Genomic DNA, 16,018 nt, shown 5'->3' on the forward strand with positions numbered 1-16,018 from the left:
CTGTGACTTTAATGATGTATAAACTTGGAGAAAAGATTAGGTTGTCTGCAGCGTAAATCTGTATTCTGTATTGTTGTCTCTGCTATGACGCCACCTTGTGGTCGAGTTCGCTCACTGCGAGTGCTGTGGGTTGAAAGTGTATTTCCTTTTGCTTCGTGGTTTCATTTATCTCCCCTAGCAACGTTTGTAAGTGAAACCGGGGATTTCCACTGGATCTGGAACCGCGGCACCATGGCGACAAACCAATTTTGTTTTTTTGTTTTCAAGTCAATATGTCAGTTTCCACCGCCTGGCTTTTATATTTAGTGGTCGACACAACAAGGCGGTTAAATTGAGCTAAAATCTACTTGTGTGGGACAGGAAGTCTTGCATGAACACAAAATAAATTATGTAGTTTACTTTCAAAGTAGAATATTCTATTTAAGGCGGGTGGTATTTCTACACTTTAAAAAGTCCTAATGGACATGAAGTCAACTTGTCAAAAGGTTGTCAGACCTAATTTCACGTCTTTGACACAAATGGACGAAAACATGCTGATTCTTAAAGGCCCCAAATTAAAGAATCATTACAGGCATATCGTGGGCAGCTATATGGGGGTCTGTACTTCATCATTGTATTAAAATGACTAGTTCCATCTCCAACATGAAAGCAAGTGTCGCTAACACTACTGCACACAGGAAAACGTGTGAAGGAGAATTGCAAGTAGCCGAAACAAAGATTGTGAATGAGTGACAAGAGGCTCACTTTGTTCATGTAAGTCCACTGTCAAATAAACATGCTAGGGTACAGAAAGCAATGCTTAGAGTAGAGCAATATATCGATATACTCGTTATAACGCGGATTTGTCTCTGTGCGATATAAAAAATGACTATATTGTGATATTTGAGTATACGTTCTCACGCAGTAGCTTTTAGCTGCGGGCATTACACTTCATGCATCTCCCACTCGTTCTTGTCTTTTCTTCTCACAGAGACATAAAACAAGCGCACCTTCTTACATAAATCTCATACTATCGCGCGTGCAACGTCACACGCCCTCCCCGAGCAGAGAGGTAGTGACATGGGTAACATTAGCTGTGAGGCTAACGATATGTTCCATCCATCCATTTTCTACCGCTTATTCCCTTTGGGGCCGCGGGGGGCGCTGGTGCCCATCTCAGCTTCAATCGGGCGGAAGGCGGGGTGCACCATGGACAAGTCGCCACCTCATCGCAGGGCCAACACAGATAGACAGACAACATTCACACTCACATTCACACACTAGGGCCCATTTAGTGTTGCCAATCAACCTATCCCCAGGTGCATGTTTTTGGCGGTGGGAGCAAGCTGTAGTACCCGGAGGGAACCCACGCAGTCATGGGGAGAACATGCAAACTCCACACAGGAAGATCCCGTGCCCAGGATTGAACCCTGGACTACTCAGGACCTCGGTATTGTGAGGCAAACACACTAACCCCTCCTCCACCGTGCTGCCCCGCTAACAATGTGTTGTAAGTGGTAATACGAGAGAAAGAAAGTTAAAGTTAAAGTACCAATGATTGTTACACACACACACTAAGTGTGGTGAAATGTGTCCTCTGCATTTGACCCATCCCTTTGATCACCCCCTGGGAAGTGAGAGGAGCAGTGGGCAGCAGCGGTGCCGCGCCCGGGAATCAATAATGGTGATTTAACCTCCAATTCCAACCCTTGATGCTGAGTGCCAAGCAGTGAGGCAATGGGTCCCATTTTTTTTATAGTCTTTGGTATGACTCGGCCGGGGTTTGAACTCCCAACCTACCGATCTCAGGGCGGACAAGGTGCGAATCTGGTAACAAATGAAGAAAGAATGAATTCTCAAGAAAAACTGCAGGGAGTCCATCGTCTGGCTTCAAGCGGGAAGATGTTGAACAATCATGCGACAAAAGCGTTGCTCCAAAAAGTAGCAGCACTGCTAATTTGTAGCATCATTTGAAAAGTCACTCACTAGAGAATTACACATTACACACATTACACGCAGCAAGTCAAATCAGCTCTGTTATTTTCCGTTTTTTCGACTGTTTTCCGATACCTTGGAGACATCATGCCTCGTCAGTGTGTTGTCGGAGGGTGTAACAACACGATCAGGGACGGATTCAATTTGATTTACGTAGAATATGCATCGATAAGCACGGCATGCTAATCAATGCTAACATGCTATTTAGGCTAGCTGTATGTACATATTGCATCATTATGCCTCATTTGTAGCTATATTTGCATCCAGCCTTTCCCTCCATCCACATTTAATGCCAAACAAACACTTACCAATCGACTGAATTAAGTTGCTCCAGTGTCAAGAGATGCGAAAGTCCCTCGTTTGGTCTGCACATTTTACCGGCGATGCTACGACAAACATGGCACAGAGATGTATCAATACCCTGCGACACTCAAAGCAGATGCATTTCCAACGATAAAGTCAACGAAATCGCAAAGGTGAGTTTTGTTGATGTTATTGACTTATGTGCTAATCAGACATATTTGGTCTCGGCATGACTGTCCGTTAATCGAGGCTAACATGCTATTTAGGCAAGCTGTATGTATATTTGTAGCTGTATTTGTATCCAGCATTTCCCTCCACCCACATTTAATACCAAACAAACACTTACCAGTCGACAAATTTAAGTTTCTCCAGTGTCAATTTGAAAGTCCCGATCGTTTGGCTTGCACATTTTACCGGCGATGCTTAGGCAGACATGGCCGAATAGCGTCAATAGCTATTCGCTCAATAGCTTCACTTTCTTCTTCAATTTCGTTTTTGCTATCTGCCTCCATACTCCAACCATCCATTTCAATAAATGCGTAATCTGTTGAATCGCTTAAGCCGCTGAAATCAGAGCCTGAATCCAAGCTAATGTTGCTATATCTTGCTGTGGTATCCGCCATATTGTTTGTATTAGCATCACTGGATGACGTCACAGGAAAATGGACGGTGGCTTCGCAGATAGCGAAAATAAGACACTTTAAAGCCTTTTTTCGGGCTATTCTGGGATGGGTAAAATTTTGAAAAAAACTTCGAAAAATAAAATAAGCCACTGGGAACTGATTTTTATTGGTTTTGACCCTTCTGAAATCGTGATAATGTTCCCCTTTAACAATTTAATTCATTCATACTTATAATTGGATAATAACATCAATAAAATGCAATGGAAACCTTGTTTGATTTTATAAGACACAAAAACAAATGAAAACAATAAGTTGTCCTGTCTTCAAAGATGAGAAGAAAAAAAATAGTAGCTACATATGTAATATTCAATATATGCACACAACTTAAAAAGTAACAACAGGACAAGATATAACAGTAGAAGATGAGAAGCACTACATACAACATCAAATACACATTCATATTAAACATGCTGTGTTTTTAAAGTACATTTAGCACAATCACCGTTTAACTGTTTTTAAATCCCAGCAGCTTCCATGACTGTTACACACTTGTGTTTACTGACCTGATACTTATACCGGAACGTCTTATCACACACAGTGCAATTAAAAGGTTTCTCTCCAGTGTGTGTTCTCATGTGTGTGGTCATGTCAAGTTTTCTGGAGAAACTCTTCTTACAAACGGAGCAAGTAAAAGGTTTCTCTCCAGTGTGTGTTCTCATGTGTGTGGTCAAGTCAAGCTTTCTAGAGAACCTCTTCTTACAAACAGAGCAAGTAAAAGGTTTCTCTCCAGTATGTATTCTCATGTGTTTGGTCATGTCAAACTTTCTGGAGAAACTCTTCTTACAAACAGAGCAAGTAAAAGCTTTCCCTCCACTGTGTGTTCTCATGTGTCTGGTCATGTGTTGCTTTGTGGAGAAACTCTTCTTACAAACAGAGCAAGAAAAAGGTTTCTCTCCAGTATGTATTCTCATGTGTGTGGTCATGTGTTGCTTTGTGGAGAAACTCTTCTTACAAACAGAGCAAGTAAAAGCTTTCTCTCCAGTATGGGTTCTCATGTGTTCGGTCATGGTAAGCTTCATGGAGAAACTCTTCTTACAAACAGAGCAAGTAAAAGGCTTCTTTACAGTATGTGTTCTCATGTGTGTGGTCATGGCAGGTTTAATGGAGAAACTCTTCTTACAAACAGAGCAAGTAAAAGGTTTCTTTACAGTATGTGTTCTCATGTGTGTGGTCATGGCAGGCTTAATGGAGAAACTCTTCTTACAAACAGAGCAAGCAAAAGGTTTTTCTCCAGTGTGTGTTCTCATGTGTGTGGTCATGTGTTGCTTTGTGGAGAAACTTTTCTTACAAACAGAGCAAGTAAAAGGTTTCTCTCCAGTATGGGTTCTCATGTGTTCGGTCATGGTAAGCTTCATGGAGAAACTCTTCTTACAAACAGAGCAAGTAAAAGGTTTCTTTACAGTATGTGTTCTCGTGTGTGTGGTCATGGCAGGCTTAATGGAGAAACTCTTCTTACAAACAGAGCAAGTAAAAGGTTTCTTTACAGTATGTGTTCTCATGTGTGGTCATGGCAGGCTTAATGGAGAAACTCTTCTTACAAACAGAGCAAGCAAAAGGTTTTTCTCCAGTGTGTGTTCTCATGTGTGTGGTCATGTGTTGCTTTGTGGAGAAACTTTTCTTACAAACAGAGCAAGTAAAAGGTTTCTCTCCAGTATGTATTCTCATGTGTACTGTAAAATTAGTCTTCCGTCTAAATGATTTTCTACATTCAGAGCAGTCAAAGTGTTTGTTGTTAGTGTAATATCTCGTATCACCTTTAGAGTATTTTTCGCTCTCCAAAGGTTTTTGGATGTGGTCACTGTGATCAGAAGAGTCTGACATCATGAGGTCCATATCTGACAGTGGAACAAATATGCTGTCTGGTTCTGACTTGATATCTTCACAATGCTTTCCATCAGCTTCTGTGATGTGTTGACTTACAAGCTCCGCCCCTCTGTTCTCCTCACTTTGACTGTGATGAAGCTGTAAGGACTGAGCTTCATCTTCATCATGAAGCTGCTCCTCTTTAATGTGGTAGGGGGCCTGTAACTCCTTCTGTCCCAAAATGGAGCTCCACTCCTGCTGCTGGGAGGGAATCTCTTCATGACTCCACGCTGACATCCGCTGGACGTCTGCAGAACATAAAACACAAATGAGGTGTTACTGTATTGACGTTTGCAGTATTCAAACTATTCACATGTGAGCTAGGCCAAATAGAAAGTGATGGGCAAGCTACCTGGAAAATGTAGTAAGCTAAGCTACAAGTTACTCTCCATTAAATGTAGCTAAGCTATCCTCAGAGAATTGTAGCAAGCTACACTACAAGCTACACTGCAAAAGTAGTTTGCCACATCAAAGCTACATTTTACAGCATTACTATCTATTGGCCCACATGTGTAATATCAATGTTAATGTAACTGAGAGTGAACACATGGACCCAGTGAGGGTCCATTGCTGTTAACTATCTGTCATTTAGCTGGGGACACCTTACAACTACCTCTAGGGGTCCCCACACTCCACTGTATGCATGAATGTATTTGTTATTGTATTTATACCCTTCTTGAGACACCAACAAGGAAAATTACCTTCCATATGAGGAGGTGCGAACAAGTTAGGACATACATCATGGTCCCAATAAGGAAAACCATTGCATCTAATAGAGAATGTCTCATTTGCACTCCTGGTGGTGAAATCTATCAAAATTAGGGTGGTACCAAAAAGAAGGAATTTTTCAAATTGAATGTGTGTCAGTTTTAAAAGTGCTCCCCTTCAGGTCAACATATGAAATAACAAGTGTTTGTAAAAATGTTAAGTGCTTCTCCTCTAGTCAACATATGTAATAACAACTGGAGGTAAGAAATTGAAATGTGCCCCTCTTGGCCAAAATTAATAAAAAAAAAGTATATACATTAGGGGTGTGGGAAAAAATCGAATCGAATATGTTGTGCAATTCAGAATCGATTCTCTTTTTTTTTTTAACTGATTTTTTTATTATTTTTTTAATCAATCCAACAAATCACTACACAGCAATACCATAACAATGCAATCCAATTCCAAAACCAAACCTGACCCAGCAACACTCAGAACTGCAATAAACAGAGCAATTGAGGAGACACAAACACAACACAGAACAAACCAAAAGTAGTAAAACAAAAATGAATATTATCAACAACAGTATCAATATTAGTTATAATTTCAGCATAGCAGTGATTAAAAGTCCCTCATTTACATTATCATGAGACATTTATAAAAAAATAAAAAATAACAATAGTGTCACAGTGGCTTACATTTGCATCGCATCTCATAAGCTTGACAACACACTGTGTCCAATGTTTTCACAAAGATAAAATAAGTCATATTTTTGGTTCGTTTAAAAGTTAAAACAAATTTACATTATTGCAATCAGTTGATAAAACATTGTCCTTTACAATTATAAAAGCTTTAAAAAAAAAAATATATATATATATATACTACTCTGCTAGCATTTCAGCAGTCTGGGGTAGATCCCGCTGAAATCCTATGTATTGAATGAATATAGAATCCTTTTGAATCGGAAAAATATCGTTTTTGAATCGAGAATCGCGTTGAATCGAAAAAAATCGATATATTATCGAATCGTGACCCCAAGAATCGATATTGAATCGAATCGTGGGACACCCAAACATTCGCAGCCCTAATATATATATATACATATATATATATATATATATATATATATATATATAATTTATATATATATATATAAACTTATTTGATAATCGATTAATATATGTTGATTATTACTTTGATTAATCGATTAATAATCGCATAAAAGAGACAAACTACATTTCTATCCTTTCCAGTATTTTATTGGAAAAAACGCATACTGGCACCATGTTTTTTCTACTCTCATAATTCTTACTGATTCTCACATGTGCAAATATTTATGAACCCTAGTAACATACAAATAAAAAAATCATACAATGTGATTTCCGGATTTTTAGTTTTCGATTATGTTTCTAACAGTGGAAATACGTCCATGATGAGCATTTCAGACCTCTCCCTAATTCATAAGTCGGAGAACTTGCACAATTGCTTGCAGGGGGTGCAAATACTTGTGGACCTCACTGTATATATCATGGTAGAGGAGTGTGCTTGTCCCAATGATCCTATGAGCTATGAGCTGGTAGGGTCTCCCAAGAGAAACTGGTCCTAGGTGAGGGATCAGACAAAGAGCAGCTCGAAGTCTTTTATGAAAAATACAGTTGAAGGACCCAGATTTCCCTCGCCTAGACGCGGGTCACCGGGCCCCCCTCTGGATCCAGGCCCAGAGGTGGGAAACGATAGGGACCGCCTGGTGGCCAGGCCTGTTACCATGGGGCCCTGCCAGGCACAGCCCGAAGAGGCAACGTGGGTCCCCCGTCCAATGGGCCCACCATCTATTGCAGGGGTCATAGAGGTCAGGTGCAATGTGAGCTGGGCGGCAGCCGAAGGCAGGGCACTTGGCGGTCCGATCCTCGGCTACAGAAGCTAGCTCTTGGGACGTGGAGCGTCACCTCCCTCAGGGAGAAGGAGCCTGAGCTAGTGCGAAGGTGGAGAAGTTCTGGCTAGATATAGTCGGACTCACTTCGACGCACAGCAAGGGCTCTGGAACCAGTTCTCTCAAGAGGGGCTGGACTCTCTTCCACCCGGGCGTTGCCGGCAGTAAGAGGCCACGGGCTGGGGTGGAAATTCTTGTTGCCCCCGGGCTCAAAGCCCGCAAGTTGGAATTCAACCCAGTGGACGAGAGGGTAGCTTTCGCGTGGGGGGACTGGTCCTGACTGTTGTTTGCGCTTTTGCGACAAACGGCAGCTCAGAGTACCCACCCTTTTTGGATTCACTCGAAGGAGTACAGGAGAATGCTCCCCCGGGTGATTCCCTCATTCTACTGGAGGACTTCCACTCACATATTGGCAATGACAGTGAAACCTGGAGAGGCATGATCGGGAAGAATGGCCGCCCGGATCAGAACCAGAGTGGTGTTTTGTTATTGGACATTTGTGCTCGTCACAAATTGTCCATAACAAACAGCATGTTCAAACATAAGGGTGTCTATATGTGCACTTGGCACCAGGACAACCGAGGCCGCAGTTCCATGTTTGACTTTGTAGTTGTGTCATCGGATTTGCGGTCTCATGTTTTGGACACTCGGGTGAAGAGAAGGGCGGAGCTTTCTACCGATCACCACCTGGTGGTGAGTTGGCTGCGATGGTGGGGGAGGATGCCGGACAGACCTGGCAGGCCCAAACGCATTGTGAGGGTTTGCTGGGAACGTCTGGCAGAGTCTCCTGTCAGAGAGAGTTTAAATTCCCACCTCCGGAAGAACTTTGAACATGTCACGAGGGAGGTGCTGGTAGTGGCGTTCTGTACAAAAAGTGCACTTTAATTTAGTGTTGTTTTGATATGTCAACTTAGTGACATCATGCACAAAAGTGCACTAAGAGATTGTTTTAAAATGTCTCTGACAATCTCGCACTTTCTGTTTGGAAATGACATGAATGTTTGTACCACTGCTTAATAACTGTTTAATAAATACAGTTTTGGTAAATTGACTTAGTTGTGATTTCCCTGTCTCCATAAAAGTATAAAATGAGCATATATTGATGCAGTATGAAGAAGAATGTTTTAATGTAGACACATAGAATCATCATACTGCTGTGATTATATGCACCAAGTGTTCATTCAAGGCTAAGGTAAAATATGCAGATATATATCGTGTATCGTGACATGGCCTAAAAATATCGAGATATTAATGAGAGACCATATCGCCCAGCCCTAGTTAGAATGTGATTTTTTTTTTAAATATATCCACCATCCTGTCTTTTATAATGATTGTGAACGATAGAAAAATTCCCCAAAAAAGTGCAGTCCCCCTCTAAATTCAAATGATTAGATTTAAGACTTTAAGTCTATGAGAATGAAGTGATGAAGCCTACTTGGATGAGAGGACAAGCGTCTTCTAAGACAAAGTGAAGAGTCCAGTTGTGATGGATTGAATGCCCTGAGAATAAAATGATATGTGGATGTTGTGCTTACTTGGACTGTGATGAAGCTGTGAGGACTCAGGTGGTTTGTCTTCATGCTCTTCAGTCTTCACAGAGACAACAGTCAGTGGAAACTTGCTGAGATCAGCCTCCTCCTGGGGGGGTGGGTGGGTGGGTGGGGGGGGGGGGGGGCTGTGGATCCTCCTCTTCATCTTTAATGTGAAGGGGCTGCTGCAGGTCTATTGGGTAAATGAATAAATAAGAGAGAATATAAATAGTTTTGGACTGACACTGTAATAAACACATTGACATTATTTGTGTTCTGAATGTGTGTAGCAAAACAACCAATAAAAACACTGGAAATACCTACTTGTTTCCTAAAATTAATTCAAAAGCGGTACAGTGAGTACAAAAACAGACTTGGAGGGGCAATTTAAAAAGTTTTTATAAGTACGAGGCAGCATTGATTGAGGCATTCTTAACTTCACTGATGTAAAGTGTGGAAACATTTTATTCTGTATACGATCTATTACACCTACTCTTTATCTCTAAACGTAACCATAATATTATAATGAAATTGTCATTACCATAATTTCAATATCGTGGAAATAAAACAAATTTAATTCCAATATCATTTTTTTTTTAAAAACATATGTGGTATGTTTTTGTTATCATGCAAAATACGTTTTGGTGGTCATTTTGTTGGCTGGGCCAAAAGGAACTTTTAATAAAAACATGTTTTACCATGAGGTGTTTTATGGAGTATCTCCATCAACAATTCCTCTTTAGGAATTGGAGACCATCTACGACACGCTGAAGGAAAGTCAGTCACCTTTATGTTCTTTTAATAATTCAAGTGTTGACTACTTTGGTTATTAAACATAAATGTTTACTGTCACCTATTGTTGTTGCATGTAGGTCAGAAACAGGAAGTGCAATTATAACTTTATTAAATTTGATGACAGTATAAAATGTATTTAGTGACTGTGTGAGTTTTGTGTAAACAGCTTGATACAGGTTTACATCATCTTGGGGGACTAGGACACAGATATGAATGGATGCACCCATTTGTAAAACCTTCACTAAGCTGTGCCACCAACATTGCATCACTTAGCTCATTAAGCAAACTACCAGGGTGAGTGAGTCCTTTTTAACCTTCATAGACCTCGTTGTTACTTCTGACCAGTCTAAGATCACAGCAAGTGGAACTACTGTTTGCGGTTTAAATGATCATTCCATCATTTTCTGTACCTATAAAAAACATAGAACCAATGCTGACGGCCACAAAACAAGCGAAGGTTGAATCCTCAAGACCTACTTGAGCAAGGCTTTCAATGACAAACTGGCAAATTAAGACTCGTCATGGTGCCTGCATGTACACAGGTGTTTGTGTCAATTCCAAACCTCAGAAAAGTAGATAACGTCACAGTCAAAGTGGGTGACAATATTATAACAAAGAAAAATTAAAATACCTATCTTGGCTGCATCGTAGAGACTAATCTCTCCAGTGAAAAAATGACTACTAAGGTAGTCAAAGAATCGACCGACAAATTATGTTCTTCCTAGTGTTGTCCCGATACCAATATTTTGGTACCAAAATGTATTTCGATACTTTTCAATACCACAAAAAAAGTGCATTATTGGCTTTATTTTAACAAAAAATATTAGGGTACATTAAACGTATTATTATTGCAAGTAAATAAAATAGTGAACATACAACAAGACAACTTGTCTTTTAGTAGTAAGTAAACAAACACAAGCTCCTAATTTAGTCTGCTGATATATGCGTTAACATATTGTCCATCCATCCATCATATTCCGCTTATCCGAGGTCGGGTCGCGGGGGCAGCAGCCTAAGCAGGGAAGCCCAGACTTCCCTCTCCCCAGCCACTTCGTCCAGCTCTTCCCGGTGGATCCCGTGGCGTTCCCAGGCCAGCCGAGAGACATAGTCTTCCCAACGTGTCCTGGGTCTTCCCCGTGGCCTCCTACCGGTTGGACGTGCCCTTAACACCTTCCTAGGGAGGCGTTCGGGTGGCATCCTGACCAGATGACCGAGCCACCTCATCTGGCTCCTCTCCATGTGGAGGAGCAGCGGCTTTACTTTGAGCCCCTCCTGGATGACAGAGCTTCTCACCCTATCTCTAAGGGAGAGCCCCGTCACCCGGCGGAGGAAACTCATTTCAGCCACTTGTACCCGTGATCTTGTCCTTTCGGTCATGACCCAAAGCTCATGACCATAGGTGAGGATGGGAACGTAGATCGACCGGTAAATTGAGAGCTTTGCCTTCCGGCTCAGCTCCTTCTTCACCACAACGGATCTATACAACGTCCGCATTACTGAAGACGCCACACCGATCCGCCTGTCGATCTCACGATCCACTCTTCCCCCACTCGTGAACAAGACTCCTAGGTACTTGAACTCCTCCACTTGGGGCAGGGTCTCCTCCCCAACCCGGAGATGGCACTCCACCCTTTTCCGGGCGAGAACCATGGACTCGAACTTGGAGGTGCTGATTCTCATTCCGGTCGCTTCACACTCGGCTGCAAACCGATCCAGTGAGAGCTGAAGATCCCTGCCAGATCTCAGATCAGATCTCATCGCATGGCTCACCACTCATAGGAGGGGCCATAGAGGTCGGGTGCAGTGTGAGCTGGGCGGCAGCCGAGGGCAGGGCACTTGGCGGTCCGATCCTCGGCTACAGAAGCTAGCTCTCGGGACGTGGAACGTTAACATATTGTGTCAAATATATTCTATTATTTTGTCAAAATTATTAAGGACAAGTTGTAAAAAATGTATTATTAATCTACTTGTTCATTTACTGTAAATATCTGCTTATTTTCTGTTAAAACATGTTCTATCTACACTTGTGTTAAAGGCCTACTGAAATAAAATGTTCTTATTTAAACGGGGATAGCAGGTCCATTCTTTGTGTCATACTTGATCATTTTGCGATATTGCCATATTTTTGCTGAAAGGATTTAGTAAAGAACATCCATGATAAAGTTCGCAACTTTTGGTCGCTAATAAAAAAGCTTTGCCTGTACCGGAAGTAGCAGACGATGTGCGCGTGACGTCACAGGTTGTAGGGCTCCTCACATCTAAACATTGTTTATAATTATAGCCACCAGCAGCAGGAGTGATTCGGACCGAGAAAGCGACGATTTCCCCATTAATTTGAGAGAGGATGAACGATTTGTGGATGAGAAAAGTTAAAGTGAAGCACTAGAAAAAAAGAAAAAGAAAAAAAAGGCGATTGCAGTGGGAGCTATTCAGATGTTATTAGACACATTTACTAGGATAATTCTGGAAAATCCCTTATCTGCTCATTGTGTTACTAGTGTTTTAGTGAGATTAGAAAGTCATACCTGAAAGTCGGAGGGCTGCAGTGACCGCCAGTGTCTCTGATGGAAGCCATGGAGGAGCAAAAAAAGTCGTAGCTGCCTCTTTGACAGCTGCTGCAGGATGACGCAAACTCCAATCAAGTTTCGGTAAGAGCCGACTTAATATCACAATTTTCTCATCCATAAACTTGCTGGTTGACATGTGGTAGAGAAACATGTTCGCTTGACCGCTCTGCTCCACAGTAAAGCTTCACACCAACAAAGAAACACCGGCTGTGTTTGTTTTGCTAACGACAGCTGCAATCCACCGCTTTCCACCAAAAGCATTCTTCTTTGTAGTCTCCATTATTAATTGAACAAATTACAAAAGATTCAGCAACACAGATGTCCAAAATACTGTGTAATTATGCGATGAAAAGAGACGACATTTAGCCATGTGTGGTGCTGGGCTGAAATGTCCGCTCCAACCAATAACGTCACAAGCACGCGTCAACATAAGCGTCATCATTCCGCAACGTTTTTAACAGGATACCTCGCGGGAAATTTGAAATTGCAAATTTAGTAAACTAAACCGGCCGTATTGGCATGTGTTGCAATGTTAAGATTTCATCATTGATGTATAAACTATCAGACTGCGTGGTCGGTAGTAGTAGGTTTCAGTAGGCCATTAAAGGGGCTATAAAGGCACAATAGAGGACTACCATTACCTATAATGTTAGCCGCCTTGTACTAGCAGTTTTTAACTATTTAGCATACATATTGGATGACAACTAAATGTTGTGCTTACTTGGACTGTGATGAAGCTGTGAGGACTCATGTGGTTTGTCTTCATGCTCTTCAGTCTTCACAGAGACAACAATCAGTGGAAACTGGGTGAGATCAGCCTCCTCCTGCCCTAAAAGACACTCTTCCTCCTGAGTAATGCAGAGATCCTCCTTCTCTTCTTTAATGTGGGGGGGCTGTGGATCCTCCTGCTGCTGAAGGGGACTTTCTTCTTGACGAGCGTTCATCTGTTGGACGTCCGCAAGACAACACAAACAAACTTCAGCTCTGATGTGTCAAATATTTTTTACTCTATCAAATATAATATTTTCCAAGTGGACTAACACCACTTTGGGGTGATGTTCTTCTACACATGGAATAATCATCAGTTATTGGTTATTATGAATTGTGTAATTGATCTTGTTTTCTGCATTTACATTAATTATTGATAAAAAGCAACAACTTATAAAAAACCTCCTGCTGGGATTTTAATACCGTCATGACTGCATTAAGTCAGTCTGCATGTATAAAAGTTTCATTGTGCTGCAGCATCAAGGGACGCCAACTCGCTCCTCCCACTACCAACCTACCAGCCAACCTTAACGTGCACCTCCAAAATAGTCCCACCTCACGTCAACGGTGACCCGGACTGCGGAGCTATGACTAGATGACTTTACTTTTGCGCGCATTATCCTCTCCTTGTTCTTCCTTCTGCGAAAGCAAAATTTTTAACCCAACAGAAAACCAACAGAAGTGCAGCAAAGCACGTGTAACAAGTGCCAGCGATTGTGGCCGAGCGCTATTATGTTGGTTGAACCTCACTCACACCTTAAGAAATGTGCTGGTGTGAGAATATTATATATATATATACAAATATATAAATATATACATATTTTTGGAATATTTGGGTACCTCATGATTTGACTATAAACAAAATATTGATGCAAATTAATTTTGTGTGCAGTATATTAAAGCTATTTTTAACATTTAACATTTATTTAATTAAACATTTATTTTAGTCTGACTGAATAAGCATCGATCGCTTACAATTGTGCAAATAGTGTATTCGTAATAACAAACATCAGTTGATTTAACTTCCATGATATGTCCGCCCAAATGCAGCTGAGATAAGCTCCAGCACCCCCCCTCGTAACCCCAAATAGGGACAAGCGGTAGAAAATGGATGGATGGATGTTGTCAAGGTAATGGAAGTGCGTGCAAACAACATAATTTGTAATAATTGCTAATAAAGATAGCACCAACACAAAGTAGACTACTGCAATGTATGTGTCATACTTGCCAACCCTCCCGGAATTTCCGGGAGACTCACGAATTTCAGCGCCTCTCCCGAAAACCTCCCGGGACAAATTTTCTCCCGAAAATCTCCCGAAATTCAGGCGGAGCTGGAGGCCACGCCCCCTCAAGCTCCATGAGGACCTGAGTGACGTGTATAAAGAGCGTGTCTGCCCAATGACGTTATAACTGTAGAATGATCGAGGGCGAGTTCTTGGTTTCTTATGTGGGTTTACGCAACACACAACAACAACAGTCACGTTTACGTCTACCGTAAGGCAGTTCGTCTGCCGTAAACAGCATGTGACACTCTTAAACAGGACAATACTGCCATCTACTGTACATGCACCACAACACCTCCAGGCAACTTCAACCCTCCCTCCTCCATTCACATCCCATCTCCCGGATTGTAAATAACCTAATGTAAATAATCAAATGTATTTCGAATGTATGGTTCTCATAGTCATCATTGTCACCGATGTCCCACTGGGTGTGAGTTTTCCTTGCCCTTATGTGGGCCTACCGAGCATGTCGTAGTGGTTTGTGTTGTGGTTTGTGCAGCCCTTTGAAACACTAGTGATTTAGGGCTATATAAGTAAACATTGATTGATTGATTGATATACTTGTTCTTATGCTATCTGAACTCACTATGTTCTCTGCTGGCTGTACATATCCTACTAAGTAAGACCTACACTATTTCAATGTCCATTTCGCTGTTGATGCAATTGTTGATAACTGAAGTACTGATATCAACCAAAGCTCCTCATCCCACCCCCCGGATTATAAATAATTCAATGTATATAATATGATGATTAACTTGTGTGTTGATAGTATATATTTGTACCATGAATTGATTAACGTGGACCCCCACTCAAACAAGTTGAAAAACTTATTCAGGTGTTACCATTTAGAGCTCAATTGTACAGAATATGTACTGTACTGTGCAATCTATTAATAAAAGATTCAATCAATCATGCATATGTGACAATAACATCTAGGGCTTTTAGAAAGTGCAGTGCACAACTGAGCACGCAACAGCTGTAAATATACTCCTCCCCTCTTAACCACAACCCCGCCCCACCATCGATCACGCCGCCCTACCCTCCACCTCTCGAAATTGGAGGTCTCAAGGTTGGCAAGTATGGTATGTGTAATAGATTATATTACAGAGTCATAAAGTTATATTTTATTTTATCCTGCAAAGCGTCTTTGAGTACACTGAAAAGCGCTATACCAAATAAAATGTATTATTATTATTACTATACCATGTGACTTAAATTACGAGACGTTCGTTCCTTTCTAGTAACACATATTAAATGATGTTACGCTTGACTGTAATATACAAAAAAAAGTTAAAGTATTAAATAAGTCAATATAATTCTCATCGAGAACATATAAAATACACTCCTCAAAAAAACGCTCGCATTTGCTACAAAGGCCTGCTAAAGCTAGCACGTTAGCTTCGAACAACATATCAGGAAAATAACAGAAATAATACAAAAATATATAATTTATATTACCTCATAAGCCGCGTGTATAAGAGAGGATTGGAATATATTCTTCCTATTGTTACACCAGCAACTCTAAATGGGACTTTTTTTTGTTCTGTAAACGGGCGAAGGAAGTGTGCACCACTCACTATTGTCCCAGTGAAACACGTGTTTGGCCAACATTTATTCC

The 16,018-nt window shown here is 41.2% G+C and overlaps 2 protein-coding genes across 8 annotated transcripts in view; one reads left to right on the forward strand and one right to left on the reverse strand.

Moving 5' to 3' along the window:
- Positions 1-16,018, forward strand: part of LOC133545299 (gastrula zinc finger protein XlCGF57.1-like) — a 229,705-nt gene that overhangs the window by 93,278 nt on the left and 120,409 nt on the right. The window lies entirely within an intron of this gene.
- LOC133545364 (chorion transcription factor Cf2-like) lies at positions 3,829-16,017 on the reverse strand. 3 transcript variants are annotated; one of them, XM_061890866.1, is made up of 5 exons: positions 15,859-16,017; positions 13,071-13,293; positions 12,308-12,397; positions 8,994-9,180; positions 3,829-5,071 (listed from the first exon to the last, which is right to left on the reverse strand). In XM_061890866.1, the coding sequence occupies exons 2-5, from the start codon at positions 13,113-13,115 to the stop codon at positions 4,413-4,415; spliced, it is 981 nt and encodes a 326-aa protein (XP_061746850.1). In that variant the 5' UTR covers positions 13,116-13,293; positions 15,859-16,017; the 3' UTR covers positions 3,829-4,412. The 3 variants fall into 3 exon arrangements, with proteins under 3 accessions (XP_061746850.1, XP_061746851.1, XP_061746852.1); XM_061890867.1 differs by lacking the exon at positions 12,308-12,397; XM_061890868.1 differs by lacking the exons at positions 8,994-9,180; positions 12,308-12,397 and having other exon boundaries at positions 15,859-16,015.

The sequence above is a fragment of the Nerophis ophidion genome, linkage group LG28 (assembly GCF_033978795.1).
Source record: "Nerophis ophidion isolate RoL-2023_Sa linkage group LG28, RoL_Noph_v1.0, whole genome shotgun sequence".
NCBI classification, from domain to species: domain Eukaryota; kingdom Metazoa; phylum Chordata; class Actinopteri; order Syngnathiformes; family Syngnathidae; genus Nerophis; species Nerophis ophidion.

Bases quoted from the DNA above. Each gene is read 5' to 3' on its own strand.
- LOC133545364 (XM_061890866.1), bottom strand. From the start codon at position 13,115: ATGAAGACAAACCACATGAGTCCTCACAGCTTCATCACAGTCCAA. The intron at 9,181-12,307 runs GTATGACTTTCT...TTTACCCAATAG, and splicing joins TGCAGCCCTCCGACTTTCAG to ACCTGCAGCAGCCCCTTCAC. The intron at 5,072-8,993 runs GTAAGCACAACA...TATGTTCTGCAG, and splicing joins ACAGCTTCATCACAGTCCAA to ACGTCCAGCGGATGTCAGCG.